At 44.7% G+C, this 18,482-nt stretch overlaps 1 protein-coding gene across 1 annotated transcript in view; it reads right to left on the reverse strand.

Moving 5' to 3' along the window:
• LOC311137457 (furin-like) overlaps window positions 1-18,482 on the reverse strand; it is a 211,084-nt gene that overhangs the window by 19,723 nt on the left and 172,879 nt on the right. Inside the window, exons 9-10 of the mRNA XM_084171973.1 lie at window positions 3,336-3,548; window positions 1,078-1,178 (exon numbers count right to left, since the gene is read on the reverse strand). Of these exons, the coding sequence (XP_084028099.1) occupies window positions 1,078-1,178; window positions 3,336-3,548 (314 nt within the window). The remainder of the gene's footprint in view (window positions 1-1,077; window positions 1,179-3,335; window positions 3,549-18,482) is intronic.

Consider the following 18,482-nt stretch of genomic DNA (forward strand, 5'->3'; position numbering starts at 1 on the left):
CTAGCTAGTTTCAACTGGAGATTCTAGATAATGGTGAGTAAATAATAGAATCCGTTCCACATTGAGTGAGGCGGGTTGCAGGAAAGTATATTTAGTAGAAGGATGAAAAGTGTTATAGGGCTATCTACACGGACACACAACAAAGAACACGACCGCACTGCTACGCCATCTTGGATTTTGAGGCTCACTCAATGTGGCTACTACAGGCTACTATAGGAGTAGTCTACAGACTTGATCACTGGCTGGCCATGCCAGTCTCACTCTCTACCACACAGTACTCTTTTCAGGGCAGTTGTCTTATTCTATTGAGATACTATATGTTCTACTGAAAGAAAAGTTAAACAGAGGTGTTCTAGTGCAGGGCTCTCCAACCCAGTTCTTGGGGAGCTACCCTCCTGTAGGTTTTCGCTTCAACCCCAGTTGTTACTAACCTGATTCAGCTTATCAACCAGCCAATTATTAGAACCAGGTGCGCTAGATTAGGGTTGGGCGAAAACCTACAGGATGGTAGCTCTCCAGGAACAGGGTTGGAGAGCCCTGTTCTAGTAAGAGAGATTACAGGTTAACAGAGATATTAGAGTGTAACAGAGATAGGGATTTGACATTTTTTAGGATATCCGGATAGTCAAAATAAAAAAATTAAATTAAACATGCTCTTGACCAATCAGAATGACGCAAATGCACATGGCAGAGGTAAACAGTGAACAATATGCTTTTCTCCGTAGTTTTTCGCCATTATAGAACTGATTCTGTTACAAAAATATTTTCTGGTGAGTGTTTTGCATAGATCTGTGTCAGGTCTTGTGGAAATTCTGTGTGCGCCCTGTAGTTGCTATTTGAAGTGCGTGAAAATAGTATACTGATGTCAGGCTAGATGCGCAGCAGTAGCTCAACGCACGGTTATAAAAACTACATTCGAAAGTTTGTTGTTTTATTAAATAAAGTATTTCAAATGTCACTGTCAAAATAGGCCTAAAAAAAATCATCAAAAAATGAACACTCACTCAAGTTAGCGAATACTAATGTCCGTTCGGATATCCGGATAACCACGCCCATCCCTAAACAGAGATAACTCACTTGGCCTCCAGAGCCAGGGCGATGATCCCAGCAGCCAGTGGGGCCGATGCTGACGTCCCCGTGTGGGTGTCTGTACACTTCTGTCTCAGGTCTGTGGTCACCTAGGAGAAGAGAGAGATGAGAAAAAATAACATCAGTCATATAGATTCCTACAGAAACTGGCTGATCTGCATGTAAGTAGAACAACTCATTTAAATGCATTACTTATCTATGCAAAAGAAAGAGTTATTAGTATGTAGATCTCAAGTCAGGATTTTGGCATTGGGTGACTTCTGCCTAGGAGGGACGAAAAGGTGGTGGAGAAGAGGAAAAGGGAAGAAGAAAAGGGGGTGTTGTACCTGTTATCAGAGGCAGAGTTAATGAGGCATGTCTGGGGCAATGTGAGGACACAATCAACCCACTCAGTGTGTGTGTGTGTGTGTGTGTAACTTACAAGCTACTGTATGCCCCAGAACACTGAAAATACTCTGTCTAGTGAACACATCTCTTAAGAACCAAGCTGAAAAGAGGTATTCTGTTATAAATTAGATGTGGGTTGGGGTTTGGATGGCCTTCTTTTTAAGGTATCAGGAAAATAGACTGGTTCATACAGCTTACATCACTGAAGCTTACATCACTGGAATAATGACACAAAAGCAGAGGGTTTTCCATGAACTCAATCCATGAACTGAAACACCACCTGGAAGTTGGTCCTGTCACAAACATTGTGACTGGATATTGTCATGTAACCATACCTATAACTTAAAACAGAGTATACACATTTTGAGTGAATCTGCAGTGCGGTTTAATTGTGATTGATTGCTTAATTGATAAGTTTGCTGAGACAACAAGCAGCATGCGTCTTCTAAAACAGAAGTGCATTAGTTGGAGCACTGCGCCTTAAGTTAATCACCTCAGAGTGAGACAATGACACAGCCAGACTGAGAGATGTGTGTTTGTTCACCTGCAGCAGCCCTCTGGTGTGTTTGGGAGGAAAGCTGAGAAAGCAGTGAGTTGCAGGAGTATTCATGTTAGTTGTGGTCAGGGAAGTGTGGTGTACACTACCGTTTAAAAGTTTGGGGTCACTTAGAAATGTCCTTATTTTCAAAAGAAAAGCATCCCGGAGTCGCCTCTTCACTGTTGACGTTGAGACTGGTGTTTAATGGGTACTATTTAATGAAGCTGCCAGTTGAGGACCTGTGAGGTGCCTGTTTCTCAAACTAGACACACTAATGTATTTGTCCTCTTGCTCAGTTGTGCATCGGGGCCTCCCACTCCTCTTTCTATTCTGGTTAGAGCCAGTTTGCACTGTTCTGTGAAGGGAGTAGTACACAACGTTGTACGAGATCTTCAGTTTCTTGGCAATTTCTCGCATAGAATAGCCTTCATTTCTCAGAACAAGAATCGACTGACGAGTTTCAGAAGAAAGTTATTTGTTTCTGGCCATTCTGAGTCTGTAATCGAACCCACAATTGCTGATGCTCCAGATACTCAACTAGTCTCAAGAAGGCCAGTTTTATTGCTTCTTTAATCAGCACAACAGTTTTCAGCTGTGCTAACGTAATTGCAAAAGGGTTTTCTAATGATCAATTAGCCTTTTAAAATGATAAACTTGGATTAGCAAACACAACGTGCCATTGGAACACAGGACTGATGGTTGCTGATAATGGGCCTCTGTACGCCTATGTAGATATTCCATTAAAAATCAGCCGTTTCCAGCTACAATAGCCATTTACAACATTAACAATGTCTACACTGTATTTCTGATCAATTTGATGTTATTTTAATGGACAAAAAAAATGCTTTTCTTTAGAAAACAAGGACATTTCTAAATTACCCCAAACTTTTGAACGGTAGTGTATATTAGTCACTAATAGTTTGGTATGAATCACTATCTGTTTCAAGTGAAGGTTTACTCTGCTGTAGGTTGAGTGTGTTTGTGTGTCAGTGTCAATCTGTTTCTATGAGGTTTAGTCTGATGTGGGTTGTAGCGATACTAGAGGTGTGTGTTTGCGTATCAGAGGTACTTGATAAATGTTTCTGGTTGAGGTTGCAGTTGCTGTGGGTGTATCAATATTCTTCATTATTATGAGACTGTTTTATGTTGTGCATTCTGCTTTGTTGTGTGTGATAAAGAGATCATCCTGGACCTCAAAGGATTACTAATGATGACTCACATCTGTTTCTCATTGGGGTTTCTGGAGCTGAAAATATGTGGCGAGTGTGAAGATAGGAGTGTGTTTATACTGTATGTGTGTGTGTGTATCAGTACTACTCACTATCTGTTTCTCGTTAGGGTTCCCAGAGCTGAAGGTGGTGGCGAGGGTGGAGGAGCAGGCCTCGCTGTACCAGGGTACCATGCCGTACTGTGTGGTGCTGCTGATGGACAGGGTGTAGATGCTGTTGGTGTAGCCGTCACAGTTACAGCTGTCCTTCTCACGACCACCGTTCCCCGACGCCCACACAAAGATGGAGCCCAGCCCGCCGCGGCCCTGGAAATGTACACATATACATTTACATTTTAGTCATTTAGCAGACGCTCTTATCCAGAGCGACTTACAGTTAGTGCGTGCATACATTTTCAGTTGAGAGACTGAAAGTGTGAAAAATTGCACCAGACAAGGATGTTTACCCACATACTTTCACTGGATGTGATATGCTGTTGTATTCTTTCTGACACACACTGTACTGCTGCCGGCATAACTCTTATTCATGAATCATGAACCATGGCAGACTATTTACTGCTGCGGAAAAGTTTCTGAGTGGCGCAGTGGTCTAAGGCACTGCATCTCAGTGCTTGAGGCATCACTACAGACCCCCTGGTTCGATTCCAGGCTGTATCACAACAGGACGTGATTGGGAGTCCCATAAGGCGGCGCACAATTGGCCCAGCGTCGTCCAGGTTTGGCCGGTGTAGGCGTCATTGTAAATAAGAATATGCTCTTAACTGCCATGCCTAGTTAAATAAAGGTAAAATAAATAAATATAAGGAGGCCATTAGTCACAACTGGGCAATTCCATCATAACAATGGAAACGCAGGCATATCACGATAAAGATACACTTTTGAAGCTTTTTCTTTTCATAACCAAATATACAGTGGGGAAAAAAAGTATTTAGTCAGCCACCAATTGTGCAAGTTCTCCCACATAAAAAGATGAGACAGGCCTGTAATTTTCATCATAGGTACACGTCAACTATGACAGACAAAATGAGAAAAGAAATCCAGAAAATCACATTGTAGGATTTTTAATGAATTTATTTGCAAATTATGGTGGAAAATAAGTATTTGGTCAATAACAAAAGTTTCTCAATACTTTGTTATATACCCTTTGTTGGCAATGACACAGGTCAAACGTTTTCTGTAAGTCTTCACAAGGTTTTCACACACTGTTGCTGGTATTTTGGCCCATTCCTCCATGCAGATCTCCTCTAGAGCAGTGATGTTTTGGGGCTGTCGCTGGGCAACACGGACTTTCAACTCCCTCCAAAGATTTTCTATGGGGTTGAGATCTGGAGACTGGCTAGGCCACTCCAGGACCTTGAAATGCTTCTTACGAAGCCACTCCTTCGTTGCCCGGGCGGTGTGTTTGGGATCATTGTCATGCTGAAAGACCCAGCCACGTTTCATCTTCAATGCCCTTGCTGATGGAAGCAGGTTTTCACTCAAAATCTGACGATACATGGCCCCATTCATTCTTTCCTTTACACGGATCAGTCGTCCTGGTCCCTTTGCAGAAAAACAGCCCCAAAGTATGATGTTTCCACCCCCATGCTTCACAGTAGGTATGGTGTTCTTTGGATGCAACTCAGCATTCTTTGTCCTCCAAACACGACGAGTTGAGTTTTTACCAAAAAGTTCTATTTTGGTTTCATCTGACCATATGACATTCTCCCAATCCTCTTCTGGATCATCCAAATGCACTCTAGCAATCTTCAGACGGGCCTGGACATGTACTGGCTTAAGCAGGGGGATACGTCTGGCACTGCAGGATTTGAGTCCCTGGCGGCGTAGTGTGTTACTGATGGTAGGCTTTGTTACTTTGGTCCCAGCTCTCTGCAGGTCATTCACTAGGTCCCCCCGTGTGGTTCTGGGATTTTTGCTCACCGTTCTTGTGATCATTTTGACCCCACGGGGTGAGATCTTGTGTGGAGCCCCAGATCGAGGGAGATCATCAGTGGTCTTGTATGTCTTCCATTTCCTAATAATTGCTCCCACAGTTGATTTCTTCAAACCAAGCTGCTTACCTTTTGCAGATATAGTCTTCCCAGCCTGGAGCAGGTCTACAATTTTGTTTCTGGTGTCCTTTGACAGCTCTTTGGTCTTGGCCATAGTGGAGTTTGGAGTGTGACTGTTTGAGGTTGTGGACAGGTGTCTTTTATACTGATAACAAGTGCAAACAGGTGCCATTAATACCGGTAACGAGTGGAGGACAGAGGAGCCTCTTAAAGAAGAAGTTACAGGTCTGTGAGAGCCAGAAATCTTGCTTGTTTGTAGGTGACCAAATACTTATTTTCCACCATAATTTGCAAATAAATTCATTAAAAATCCTACAATGTGATTTTCTGGATTTTTTTTCCTCAATTTGTCTGTCATAGTTGACGTGTACCTATGATGACAATTACAGGCCTCTCTCATCTTTTTAAGTGGGAGAACTTGCACAATTGGTGGCTGACTAAATACTTTTTTCCCCCACTGTATAAGTGGAGCTACAGTTGAAGTCGGAAGTTTACATACACCTTAGCCAAATACATTTAAACTCCGTTTTTCACAATTCCTGACATTTAATCCTAGTAAAAATTCCTTGTCTTAGGTCAGTTAGGATCAGCACTTTACTTTAAGAATGTGAAATGTCAGAATAATAGTAGAGAGAATGATTTATCTATTTTGTGAAGTGCACCTGTCCCTCCTGCAGCAAAGCACCCCCACAGCATGATGCTGCCACCATAGTGCTTCACGGTTGGGATGGTGTTCTTTGGCTTGGAAGCGTTCCCCTTTTTCCTCCCGAGTGGCGCAGTGGTCTAAGGCACTGCATCGCAGTGCTAGCTATGCCACTAGAGATCCTGGTTCGAATCCAGGCTCTGTCGTAGCCGGCCGCGACCGGGAGACCCATGGGGCGGCGCACAATTGGCCCAGCGTCGTCTAGGGTAGGGGAGGGAATGGCCAGCAGGGAATTTAGCTCAGTTGGTAGAGCATGGCGTTTGCAACGCCAGGGTTGTGGGTTCGATTCCCACGGGGGGTATGAAAAATAAACAAAAGAAAAAAATTATACACTGCTCAAAAAAATAAAGGGAACACTTAAACAACACATCCTAGATCTGAATGAATGGAAATAATCTTATTAAATACTTTTTTCTTTACATAGTTGAATGTGCTGACAACACAATCACACAAAAATTATCAATGGAAATCAAATGTATCAACCCATGGAGGTCTGGATTTGGAGTCACCCTCAAAATTAAAGTGGAAAACCACACTACAGGCTGATCCAACTTTGATGTAATGTCCTTAAAACAAGTCAAAATGATGCTCAGTAGTGTGTGTGGCCTCCACGTGCCTGTATGACCTCCCTACAACGCCTGGGCATGCTCCTGATGAGGTGGCGGATGGTCTCCTTAGGGATCTCCTCCCAGACCTGGACTAAAGCATCCGCCAACTCCTGGACAGTCTGTGGTGCAACGTGGCATTGGTGGATGGAGCGAGACATGATGTCCCAGATGTGCTCAATTGGATTCAGGTCTGGGGAATGGGCGAGCCAGTCCATAGCATCAATGCCTTCCTCTTGCAGGAACTGCTGACACACTCCAGCCACATGAGGTCTAGAATTGTCTTGCATTAGGAGGAACCCAGGGCCAACCGCACCAGCATATGGTCTCACAAGGGGTCTGAGGATCTCATCTCGGTACCTAATGGCAGTCAGGCTACCTCTGGCGAGCACATGGAGCCCCCCAAAGAAATGCCACCCCACACCATGACTGACCCACCGCCAAACCGGTCATGCTGGAGGATGTTGCAGGCAGCAGAACGTTCTCCACGGCATCTCCAGACTCTGTCACGTCTGTCACGTGCACAGTGTGAACCTGCTTTCATCTGTGAAGAGCACAGGGCCCCAGTGGCGAATTTGCCAATCTTGGTGTTCTCTGGCAAATGCCAAACGTCCTGCACGGTGTTGGGCTGTAAGCACAACCCCCACCTGTGGACGCCGGGCCCTCATACCACCCTCATGGAGTCTGTTTCTGACCATTTGAGCAGACACATGCACATTTGTGGCCTGCTGGAGGTCATTTTGCAGGGCTCTGGCAGTGCTCCTCCTGCTCCTCCTTGCACAAAGGCGGAGGTAGCGGTCCTGCTGCTGGGTTGTTGCTCTCCTACGGCCTCCTCCACGTCTCCTGATGTACTTGCCTGTCTCCTGGTAGCGCCTCCATGCTCTGGACACTATGCTGACAGACACAGCATACCTTCTTGCCACAGCTCGCATTGATGTGCCATCCTGGATGAGCTGCACTACCTGAGCCACTTGTGTGGGTTGTAGACTCCGTCTCATTCTACCACTAGAGTGAAAGCACCGCCAGCATTCAAAAGTGACCAAAACATCAACCAGGAAGCATAGGAACTGAGAAGTGGTCTGTGGTCACCACCTGAAGAACCACTTCTTTATTGGGGGTGTCTTGCTAATTGCCTATAATTTCCACCTGTTGTCTATTCCATTTGCACAACAACATGTGACATTTATTGTCAATCAGTGTTGCTTCCTAAGTGGACAGTTTGATTTCACAGAAGTGTGATTGACTTGGAGTTACATTGTGTTGTTTAAGTGTTCCCTTAATTTTTTTGAGCAGTGTATATATATATATAATGTATGCACTAACTGTAAGTCGCTCTGGATAAGAGCGTCTGCTAAATGACTAAAATGTAAATGTAAAATGTCATTATGGCAAAAAAGTTCTATTTTTGTTTCATCAGGAGATTTCTCCAAAAAGTACCATATTTGTCCCCATGTGCAGTTGCAAATCGTAGTCTGGCTTTTTTATGGCGGTTTTGGAGCAGTGGCTTCTTCCTTGCTGAGCGGCCTTTCAGGTTATGTCGATATAGGACTCATTTTATTGTGGATATAGATACTTTTGTACCTGTTTCCTCCAGCATCTTCACAAGGTCCTTTGCTGTTGTTCTGGGATTGATTTGCACTTTTCGCACCAAAGTATGTTCATCAGCCGCGAGCACAGCCGCGAGCTGCCCAGTGACACAAGCCTACCAGACGAGCTAAACCACTTCTATGCTCGCTTCGAGGCAAGCAACACTGAAGCATGCATGAGAGCACCAGCTGTTCCGGATGACTATGTGATCACGCTCTCCGTAGCCGATGTGAGTAAGACTTTTAAGCAGGTCAACATTCACAAGGCCGCAGGGCCAGACGGATTACCAGGACGTGTACTCCGAGCATGTGCTGACCAACTGGCAAGTGTCTTCACTGACATTTTCAACATGTCCCTGACTGAGTCTGTAATACCAACATGTTTCAAGCAGACCACCATAGTCCCCGTGCCCAAGGACTCTAAGATAACCTGCCTAAATGACTATCAACCCGTAGCACTGACGTCTGTAGCCATGAAGTGCTTTGAAAGGCTGGTCATGGCTCACATCAACAGCATTATCCCAGAAACCATAGACCCACTCCAATTTGCATACCGCCCCAACAGATCCACAGATGATGCAATCTCTAATGCACTCCACACTGCCCTTTCCCACCTGGACAAGAGGAACACCTACGTGAGAATGCTATTCATTGACTACAGCTCAGCATTCAACACCATAGTGCCCTCTAAGCTCATCACTAAGCTAAGGATCCTGGGACTAAACACCTCCCTCTGCAACTGGATCCTGGACTTCCTGACGGGCTGCCCCCAGGTGGTAAGGGTAGGTAACAACACATCTGCCACACTGATCCTCAACACGGGGGCCCCTCAGGGGTGCGTGCTCAGTCCCCTCCTGTACTCTCTGTTCACCCATGACTGCATGGCCAGGCACGACTCCAACACCATCATTAAGTTTGCCGACGACACAACAGTGGTAGGCCTGATCACAGACAACGATGAGACAGCCTATAAGGAGGAGGTCAGAGACCTGGCCGTGTGGTGCCAGGACAACAACCTCTCCCTCAACGTGACTAAGACAAAGGAGATGATTGTGGACTACAGGAAAAAAAAGAGGACTGAGCACGCCCCCATTCTCATCGACGGGGCTGTAGTGGAACAGGTTGAGAGCTTCAAGTTCCTTGGTGTCCACATCACCAACGAACTATCATGGTCCAAACACACCAAGACAGTCGTGAAGAGGGCACGACAAAGCCTATTCTCCCTCAGGAGACTGAAAAGATTTGGCATGGGTCCTCAGATCCTCAAAAAATTCTACAGCTGCACCATCGAGAGCATCCTGACTGGTTGCATCACCGCCTGGTATGGCAACTGCTTGGCCTCCGACCGCAAGGCACTACAGAGGGTAGTGCGTACGGCCCAGTACATCACAAGCTTCTTGCCATCCAGGACCTCTATACCAGGCGGTGTCAGAGGAAGGCCCTCAAAATTGTCAAAGACTCCAGCCACCCTAGTCATAGACTGTTCTCTCTGCTACTGCACGGCAAGCGGTACCGGAGTGCCAAGTCTAGGTCCAAAAGACTTTTCAACAGCTTCTACCCCCAAGCCATAAGACTCCTGAACAGCTAATCATGGCTACCCGGACTATTTGCACTGCCCCCCCACCCCATCCTTTTTACGCTGCTGCTACTCTGTTAATTATTTATGCATAGTCACTTTAACTCTACCCACATGTACATATTACCTCAATTACCTCAACTAGCCGGTGCCCCCGCACATTGACTCTGCAACGGTACCCCCCTGTATATATAGCCTCCCTACTGTCACTTTATTTTACTTCTGCTCTTTTTTTTCTCAACACTTTTTTTGTTGTTGTTTTATTTTTACTTTTTTTGTTAAAAATAAATGCACCGTTGGTTAAGGACTGTAAGTAAGCATTTCACTGTAATGTCTGCACCTGTTGTATTCGGCGCATGTGACCAATAACATTTGATTTGATTTGATTTGATCTCTAGGAGACAGAATGCGTCTCCTTCCTGAGCGGTATGACGGCTGCGTGGTCCCATGGTGTTTATACTTGCGTACTATTGTTTGTACAGATGAACGTGGTACCTTCAGGTGTTTGGAAATTGATCCCAAGGATAAAACCGACTTGTGGAGGTCTACATTTTTTTTTTCGGAGGTCTTGGCTGATTTCTTTTGCTTTTCCCATGATGTCAAGCAAAGAGGCACTGAGTTTGAAGGTAGGCCTTGAAATACATCCACAGGTATACCTCCAATTGACTCAAATGATGTCAATTAGCCTATCAGAAGCTTCTAAAGCCATGACATAATTTTCTGGAATTTCCCTAGCTGTTTAAAGGCACAGTCAATTTAGTGTATGTAAACTTCTGACCCACTGGAATTGTGATACAGGGAATTATAAGTGAAATAATCTGTCTGTAAACAATTGTTGGAAAAATTACTTGTGTCATGCACAAAGTAGATGTCCTAACCGCCTTGCCAAAACTACAGTTTGTTAACAAGAAATGTGTGGAGTGGTTGAAAAATGAGTTTTAATGACTCCAACCTGACTTCAACTGTATTGAAGCAACATCTCAAGACATCCGTCAGGAAGTTAAAGCTTGGTCGCAAATGGATCTTCCAAATGGACAATGGCTTAAGGACAACAAAGTAAAGGTATTGGAGTGGCCATCACAAAGCCCTAACCTCAATCCTATAGAACATTTGTGGGCAGAACTGAAAAAGCGTGTGCGAGCAAGGAGGCCTACAAACCTGACTCAGTTACACCAGCTCTGTCAGGAGGAATGGGCCAAAATTCACCCAACTTATTGTGGGAAGCTTGTGGAAGGCTACCCGGAAAGTTTGACCCTCACTAAGTAATCGAATACTAATGTCCGTTCGGATATCCGTACCCATCCCTAATGGAGAAATAGAGGGATTGATTGAAAATGTGAAAGAGGCTGCATAAAAGAGCAGGGGCGAGAAAGAGATATGAAGGGAGGGAGGGGCTGGATAGGCACACACTCTACCTCACACTGCGTTGTGCCTCAACTCCAGCTGAGACTGAGATGAGAAACAGTGGAGGCGTGTGTGGGAGTGCCAGCGACATGAACAAAACAAATCATATCTCACACATGCACACGCACACAGCACTGCTTAGGGAACACGCCCACAGTCTTTATGGATCTAAAGAAGTGCTGTGAGAATGTTATTTCCTAATCCCTGTCCCCAGTGGAGGGTTTGTCCCAGCGTGTGACTCAGTGGGACTCTCCTGCTCTCTTCCAGCTCACTGCTGGGTGGACATTTAAAAGGCCAACAGCCCTCACAATCCCTATTTTATTCTCACTACTGATGCATTTGCTTGTTTTCTTATGGATTAAATCAACAGGTATTCCCCATTTCAAATCATTATGGGAATCTTTTCAGTAAAATGGAAAATGCCCTGTTTTGCTGCAGGCTATTCTTTTCTTTCCATCGGTCCAATATCCTTTGAGTGTTAGATGTGGGATTTATGTTATATGAATCATATTTCTTACATTAAAACTCCCTCTCCCCACATTCTTACAAAGATGGCTATCCTCTATTCCCCTCCTTTCTAAATCCAACTCTGCGTCAGTGATTTTGCTCCCATTTCTCCTCTGCCATTTGTCATTCCACATTTGTTTCAAGTTTCAAAGTTTATTCGCCACTTACACAACAGGTGTAAAACAGTACAGTGAAATTCTTACCTTGAGAGCTCTTTCCCAAAAATGCAGTGATAATAATAATAATATAGATAATAATAGAAAATAGTATAAAAAAATAAAAGTAAGAATAAGAAAAAAAACAAGAACTACGATGAGAGTTAAAGAAACACGAGAATGCAAGTATATACAGGTCAGTGCCAGTACCTTACTCAATGTGCAGGGGTACTAGAGTGGTTGAGGAGGGTTTATACATAAAAAGTGACTAGTAGTAGGATATACATGTAAACAGGGCTGAAAAGTGACTGGTAGCAGGTATATACACTGAGTGTACAATATATTAGGAACACCTTCCTAATATTGCCCTCAGAACAGCCTCAATTCATCGGGGCATGGACTCTACAAGGTGTTGAAAGCGTTCCACATGGATGCTGGATCATGTTGACATCAACGCTTCCCACAGTTGTGTCAAGTTGGCTCTGTGTTCTTTGAGTGGTGGACCATTCTTGATACTCATGGGAAACTGTTGAGTGTGAAAATCCAGCAGCGTTGCAGTTCTTGACACACTCAAACCAGTGCGCCTGGCACCTACTACCATTCCCCGTTCAAAGGTACTTAAATATTTTGTCTTGCCCATTCACCCTCTGGCACACGACCTAGATTCACCTGGTCAATCTATGTCATGGAAAGAGCAGGTGTTCCTAATGTTTTGTACACTCAGTGGTAATATACTATTGGTAATATATACATGTGAACAGGAGTAATAGTGACAAGTAGCAGGATAAAATAGATAGGCAATCAATAACCAATGGACAGCAGCGTAATGGAGTAATACATCTAATCAATAATCATTTTAGCAGCAGCCTAGGTTGTGTTTGAGTGGGTAGAGACCTGTGGATGTGCATAGAACCAATGTGGATAATCTGTAGGTGAGGGAGAGCAGTAGTTGTTAGCCATTTAACAGTCTTATGGCCAGTGGATGAAGCTTTTTATGAGTCTGTTTGTCTGAGCCTAGATGCACCGGTACCACATGTACATCCTGCATGTACGCCCTGGATGGCTGGGAGCTCACCCCCAGTGATGTGCTGGGCCGTCCGCACCACCCTCTGTAGGGCCTTCCGGTCGAGGGCGGTGCAGTTGCCATACCAGACGGTGATACAACCAGTCAGGATGCTCTCAATGGTGCAGCTGTAAAAGTTCCTGAGGATCTGAGGGGCCATGACAAATCGTTTCAGCCTCCTGAGGGTGAAGAGGCGTTGCAGTGCCATCTCCACAGCTGTTCTGGTGTGAGAGGACAATCTTAAGTCCTCAGTGGTGTGGACACAGAGGAACTTGAAGCTCTTGACACTCTCCACTGCGGCCTTGTCAACGTGGGGGGGGGTGTGCACCCCCCTGTTTCCTTTAGTCCATGATAAGCTCCTTGGCCTTGCTGACGTTGAGGGAGAGGTTGTTGTCCTGGTACCACACTGCCAGTTCTCTTACCTCCTCCCTGTAGGCTGTCTCATCGTCATTGGTGATCAGGCCTTCCACCGTCACGTCGTCAGCAAACTTGATGATGGAGTCGTGTGTGGCCACACGCCCCTTGTGCCGTGGGTAAACAGGGAGTACAGGATGGGGTTTAGAGCACACCCCTTGGGGGCCCCAGTGTTGAGGGTCAGCATGGCGGAGGTGTTGTTGCCTACTCTCAGCACCTGGGGTCGGCCCTTCAGGGAGTCCAGGATCCAGTTGCAAAGGGAGGTGTTCAGTCCCAGGGTCCCGAGCTTGGTGACGAGCTTGGGAGGGCACTATGGTGTTGAACGCTGAGCTGTAGTCGATGAACAGCATTCTCTTCTCACATAGGTATTCCTCTTGTCCAGGTGGGAGAGGGCAGTGTGGAGTACAATTGAGATTGCGTTGTCTGTAGATCTGTTGGGGCGGTATGCAAATTGAAGTGGTTCTAGGGTGTCTGGGATGATGGAAATGATGTGTTATTGGGCACAGGAATGATGCTGGTCAGCATGAGACAAGTAGGGATTACAGACTGGGGCAATGACAGATTGAAAATGACCGTGAAGATGCCTGCCAGCTGGTCTGTGCATGCTCTGAGAATGCGCCCTGGAATATCGTCTGGCCCCGTGGCCTTGGAGAGTGTTGACCAGATTAAAAACCTTACTCACGTTGGCCTCAAAGAGCGAGATCACGCAGTCCTATGGGATGGCAGGGGCCCTCGTGCACAGGTCGGGTGTTGTAAATGCATTGAGTTCGACTGGTAGGGAGGCATCATTGGATAGATCACGGCTAGGTCTACCTTTTTAATCCGTTATGGACTGTAGCCCTTGCCACATGCATCGAGCTTTGGAGCCGTTATAATAGGATTCCACCTTGTTCCTATATTGTCCATTCGCCTGTTTGATGGCTCTGCGGAGGTCGTAGTGGGACTTCATGTACGTGTTCGTGTCCTCAGTCGTAGCCTCAGGGTTGCAATAGCAATAGCCCTGTGTGTGGTAGCTCTGTCCTTTAGTTTAGCACATACCTCAGTGTTAATCCAGGGTTTTTGATTGGGGAAGCAGTGAATCTTTACTGTGGGGACAACGTTTGCAATGCATTTCCTGATGAAGCCAGAGACAGAGGTGGTTAGCGCATCAATCCTATTAGCGGAGTCCCGAAACATATTCCAGTCAGTGCTAGCAAAGCAGTCGTGCAACATAGCCTCCGATCCGGAGGACCATTTCTCTGTAAACAGGAAGCAGGAGTATAGAGACATGAGCTGATTTGCCGAAGGGGAGACGGGGGAGGGCCTTGTATGCTTGTTTGTGGGTTGAGTAACAGTGGTCTAGGACTTTATCGGCCACAGTGGAGAAGGAGATGTATTGATAAGTTGGGCATCACGTGTCTTAGTGACGTGGAATTAAAATCGCCAGCAAAAAGAAAAGCAGCCTCTGGGTGCATGGTTTCCTGCTTGTTTATTGCCTCGTACAGTTCATTAAGTGCCAGCTTGTTGTTGTTGTTGTCCTGAAGTGGAATATATACAGCAGTCAAGATAACAAAGGAAAACTCTCTCGGGAGGTAATTTAGAAGGGTCGGCATTTGACCATCAGGTATTCCAAGACGGGTGAACAATGGGTCGAGACTTCCACTGCGCTAGAGTCTGCACCAAGGGCTTGAACCGGTTCAGGGAACAGAACCGAAAAATAACCAAATTATTTGAGGAACAGAACCCGAACCTGAAACTAAAGTGATCTATAATGTTCCGGAACAGAACCTGTATTTTTAAAGCATGGGAACCAGTTAATAACGTTATTTTACGTTCCGGGCATTTTTTTTTGGTCCCACAAAAATCGCAACAAAGTGCCTATGCAAAGCCCTCACTCTGTCACTCAAACTTATTCCAGTGTCTGCCTGCCAGCTGGAAATCTTTTCCAGGGGGTGTGCGTGTGTGTATGTAGGCTACCTGCCCCTCACCTCTTAAGCATAGGTTGCTGTAGCCTACTGATAACGTTACGAGCATGATTCAGAAATGAGGGTGAGATGTTTAAATGAATGGATTAACTTTTTCAATGCTAGGTAAGGATACTATAGTTATCACGTTTCACATTGGATTGATTAACTACAAAAAGGTAATACGTGTTTTTAATTCTAGTGCTGCTCTGCACACACAAGCTTGTTAGCTAACATTTGCTCTGGTCCAACGTTAAACCAGTTCAAAAACATTCAAAGTTCCTCCATAGAAGCCACTCCTCTGTAATTCTGTGGGCCTAATTCAGATAATGCATGTCATAACAACATGACCAGCGCTTCAAGGCAAGCTTCCGCTATCCTCTCTTGCTCTCTCCTCACCCGCAAAATTTCAGTTGAGTGTCCCGCCCAGCACAGTGTGTTTGTCTTACATTATGATTAAACCATTTGCTCTTAATGACTTTCCTATACTGATTAAATTGCTTTCCCGCTCCATAGCAAGCTGCACTATCCACACTGATTGGTGAATATTGATTTCAGAGGTTTAAATAGGAACAGAAAGGAACAATATAAACCAGTACTTTTTTGGGGTTCGAACCTGTTCATGACTTTATTTTGCTGGTCGGAAGAGTGGAACAGAACAAAAACATATGTTTCTGTTCAGAATAAAACGATTGGAAAATAATTTAGGTTCCAACCCCTGGTCAACATATCATCTGTTGTTGATGAAGAGACATAGACCTCCCCCGCTGGATTTCCCTGAATCAGATGTCCTGTCCGCTCGGTGAATGAAAAATCCATCGAGTTGGATAGCCATGGGGGCTATCTTGTTCATGTTTCAGAAAAACAGAGAATAGTGCAGTTATGATAGTCCTGTTGATAGCAAATATGCGATTGGAGGTCATCCATCTTATTGGCCAATAGAATGGAGGGAAGTGGTGGCCGGTTTTCCCTTTGCCTTAGTCTCAACAGGACGCCCAATCTCTTGCCTCTTTTACGCCGGCATTTCCTCTTGGATTTCCCCGAAGATTGGATCGGAGGTACAGTACCAGTCAAAAGTTTGGACACACCTACTCATTCAAGGGTTTTTCTTTATTTTTTACAATTTTTTACATTGTAGAATAATAGTGAATACATCAAAACTATGAAATAACACAAATGGAATCATGTAGTAACCCAAAAAGTGTTAAACATATCTAAATATATTTTATACTTGAGATTCTTCAAATAGCCACCCTTTGCCTTGATGACAGCTTTGCACACTCACGGCATTCTCTCAACCAGCTTCACCTGGAATGCTTTTCCAACATTCTTGAAGGAGGTCCCACATATGCTTAGCACTTGTTGGCTGCTTTTCCTTCACTCTGCCGTCCGACTCATCCCAAACCATCTCAATTGGGTTGAGGTCGGGGGATTGTGGAGGCCAGGTCATCTGATGCAGCACTCCATCACTCTCCTTCTTGGTAAAATAGCCCTTACACAGCCTGGTGATGTGTTGGGTCATTGTCCTGTTGAAAAACAAATGATAGTCCCACTAAGCCCAAACCAGATGGGATGGCGTATCACTGCAGAATACTGTGGTAGCCATGCTGGTTAGGTTTGCCTTGAATTCTAAATAAATCACAGACAGTGTCAACAGCAAAGTACGCCCACACCATAACACCTCCTCCTCCATGCTTTACGGTGGGAACTACACATGCAGAGATCATCCGTTCACCCACACTGCGTCTCACAAAGACACAGCGGTTGGAACCAAAAATCTCAAATTTGGACTCCAGACCAAAGTGGTCTAAGGCACTGCATCTCAGTGTTTGAGGCGTCACTACAGACCCCCTGGTTCGATTCCAGGCTGTATCACAACCGGCCGTGATTGGGAGTCCCATAGGGTGGCGCACAATTGGCCCAGCGTCGTCCGGGTTTGGCCGGTGTAGGCCGTCATTGTAAATAAGAATTTGTTCTTAACTGACTTGCCTAGTTAAATACAGGTAAAATAAAAACTAACAAATGCTTGTGTTTCTTGATGTTGATATGTGTCTGTGACTTGAACTCTGTGAAGCATTTATTTGGGCAGCAATTTCTGAGGCTGGTAACTCTAATGAACTTATCCTCTGCAGCAGAGGTAACTCTGGGTCTTCTGTATACCCCCCTACCTTGTCACAACACAACTGATTGGCTCAAATGCATTAAGAAGGAAATTAACTTTTAAGAAGGCACACCTGTTAATTGAAATGCATGCCAGGTGACTACCTCATGAAGCTGGTAGAGAGAATGCCAAGAGTGTGCAAAGCTGTCATCAAGGCAAAGGGTGGCTATTTGAATAATCTCTATTATAAAATATATTTTCATCTGTTTAACACTTTTTTGGTTACTACATGATTCCATATGTGTTATTTCACAGTTTTGATGTCTTCACTATTATTCTACAATGTAGAAAATAGTAAAAATAAAGAAAAACCCTTGAATGAGTAGGTGTGTCCAAACTTTTGACTGCTAGTGTATATAAAGAGCCCAGGGCGGTTGAGTTGAAGTCGAAGTCAAAATTGAGGTTAGTAACTGCCCATCTGACGTAAAATAAAAATATGATGATCATAAGAAATGATAGCGGATACATTTTGTGCAAAAGATAAATGCTAAAATAATTACAAAATAGGAAAGTTGGGTCGGCGCTCTCAAGACGGCAGCTATCTAGTACGGCGCCATCTTAAATTGTGTTAATGTGTTTCTGTTAATGTCCTTTGCTGACACATGGGGAATGGTCTCGTTAACCTCAGACAATTTGTCCAATCTATCTGGGACTCATTCCATCAAACTCAATGGGCCCCCTTGGACTCAGATGGCAGGGGGATGGGGAAAACACTAGGTGACGGGATTGCAAGAGAGACTGGTCTTGTTTTGTTATTATGTATACGAGATCTGAATGACATGGGTAATGTATTGGGTGTTCTGTAACCTTGTCCCCAGGCTCAATTGCTACTGCATATAAAGCCTGGAAACACTGTGCAACAAAATATGACTTGAAAGGGGCGTGGGTTAAAATCAAGGTGGTAGAGAGAAAGCCTGCTACAGCTGTATTAAAATGCAGAAAATCGGCAATTAAAATAAATGTTCTATCACAGTGACCATATTATTTTTGAGAAGCCCAATTGATTCTGAGTTAGGATATATAAAGTTATGTGAAAACTATTTTAAGATGCATACTTTCCGATTTCCGGAAC

This window comes from Coregonus lavaretus (assembly GCF_964263955.1).
Source record: "Coregonus lavaretus genome assembly, chromosome: 11".
Classification (NCBI taxonomy): Eukaryota; Metazoa; Chordata; class Actinopteri; order Salmoniformes; family Salmonidae; genus Coregonus; species Coregonus lavaretus.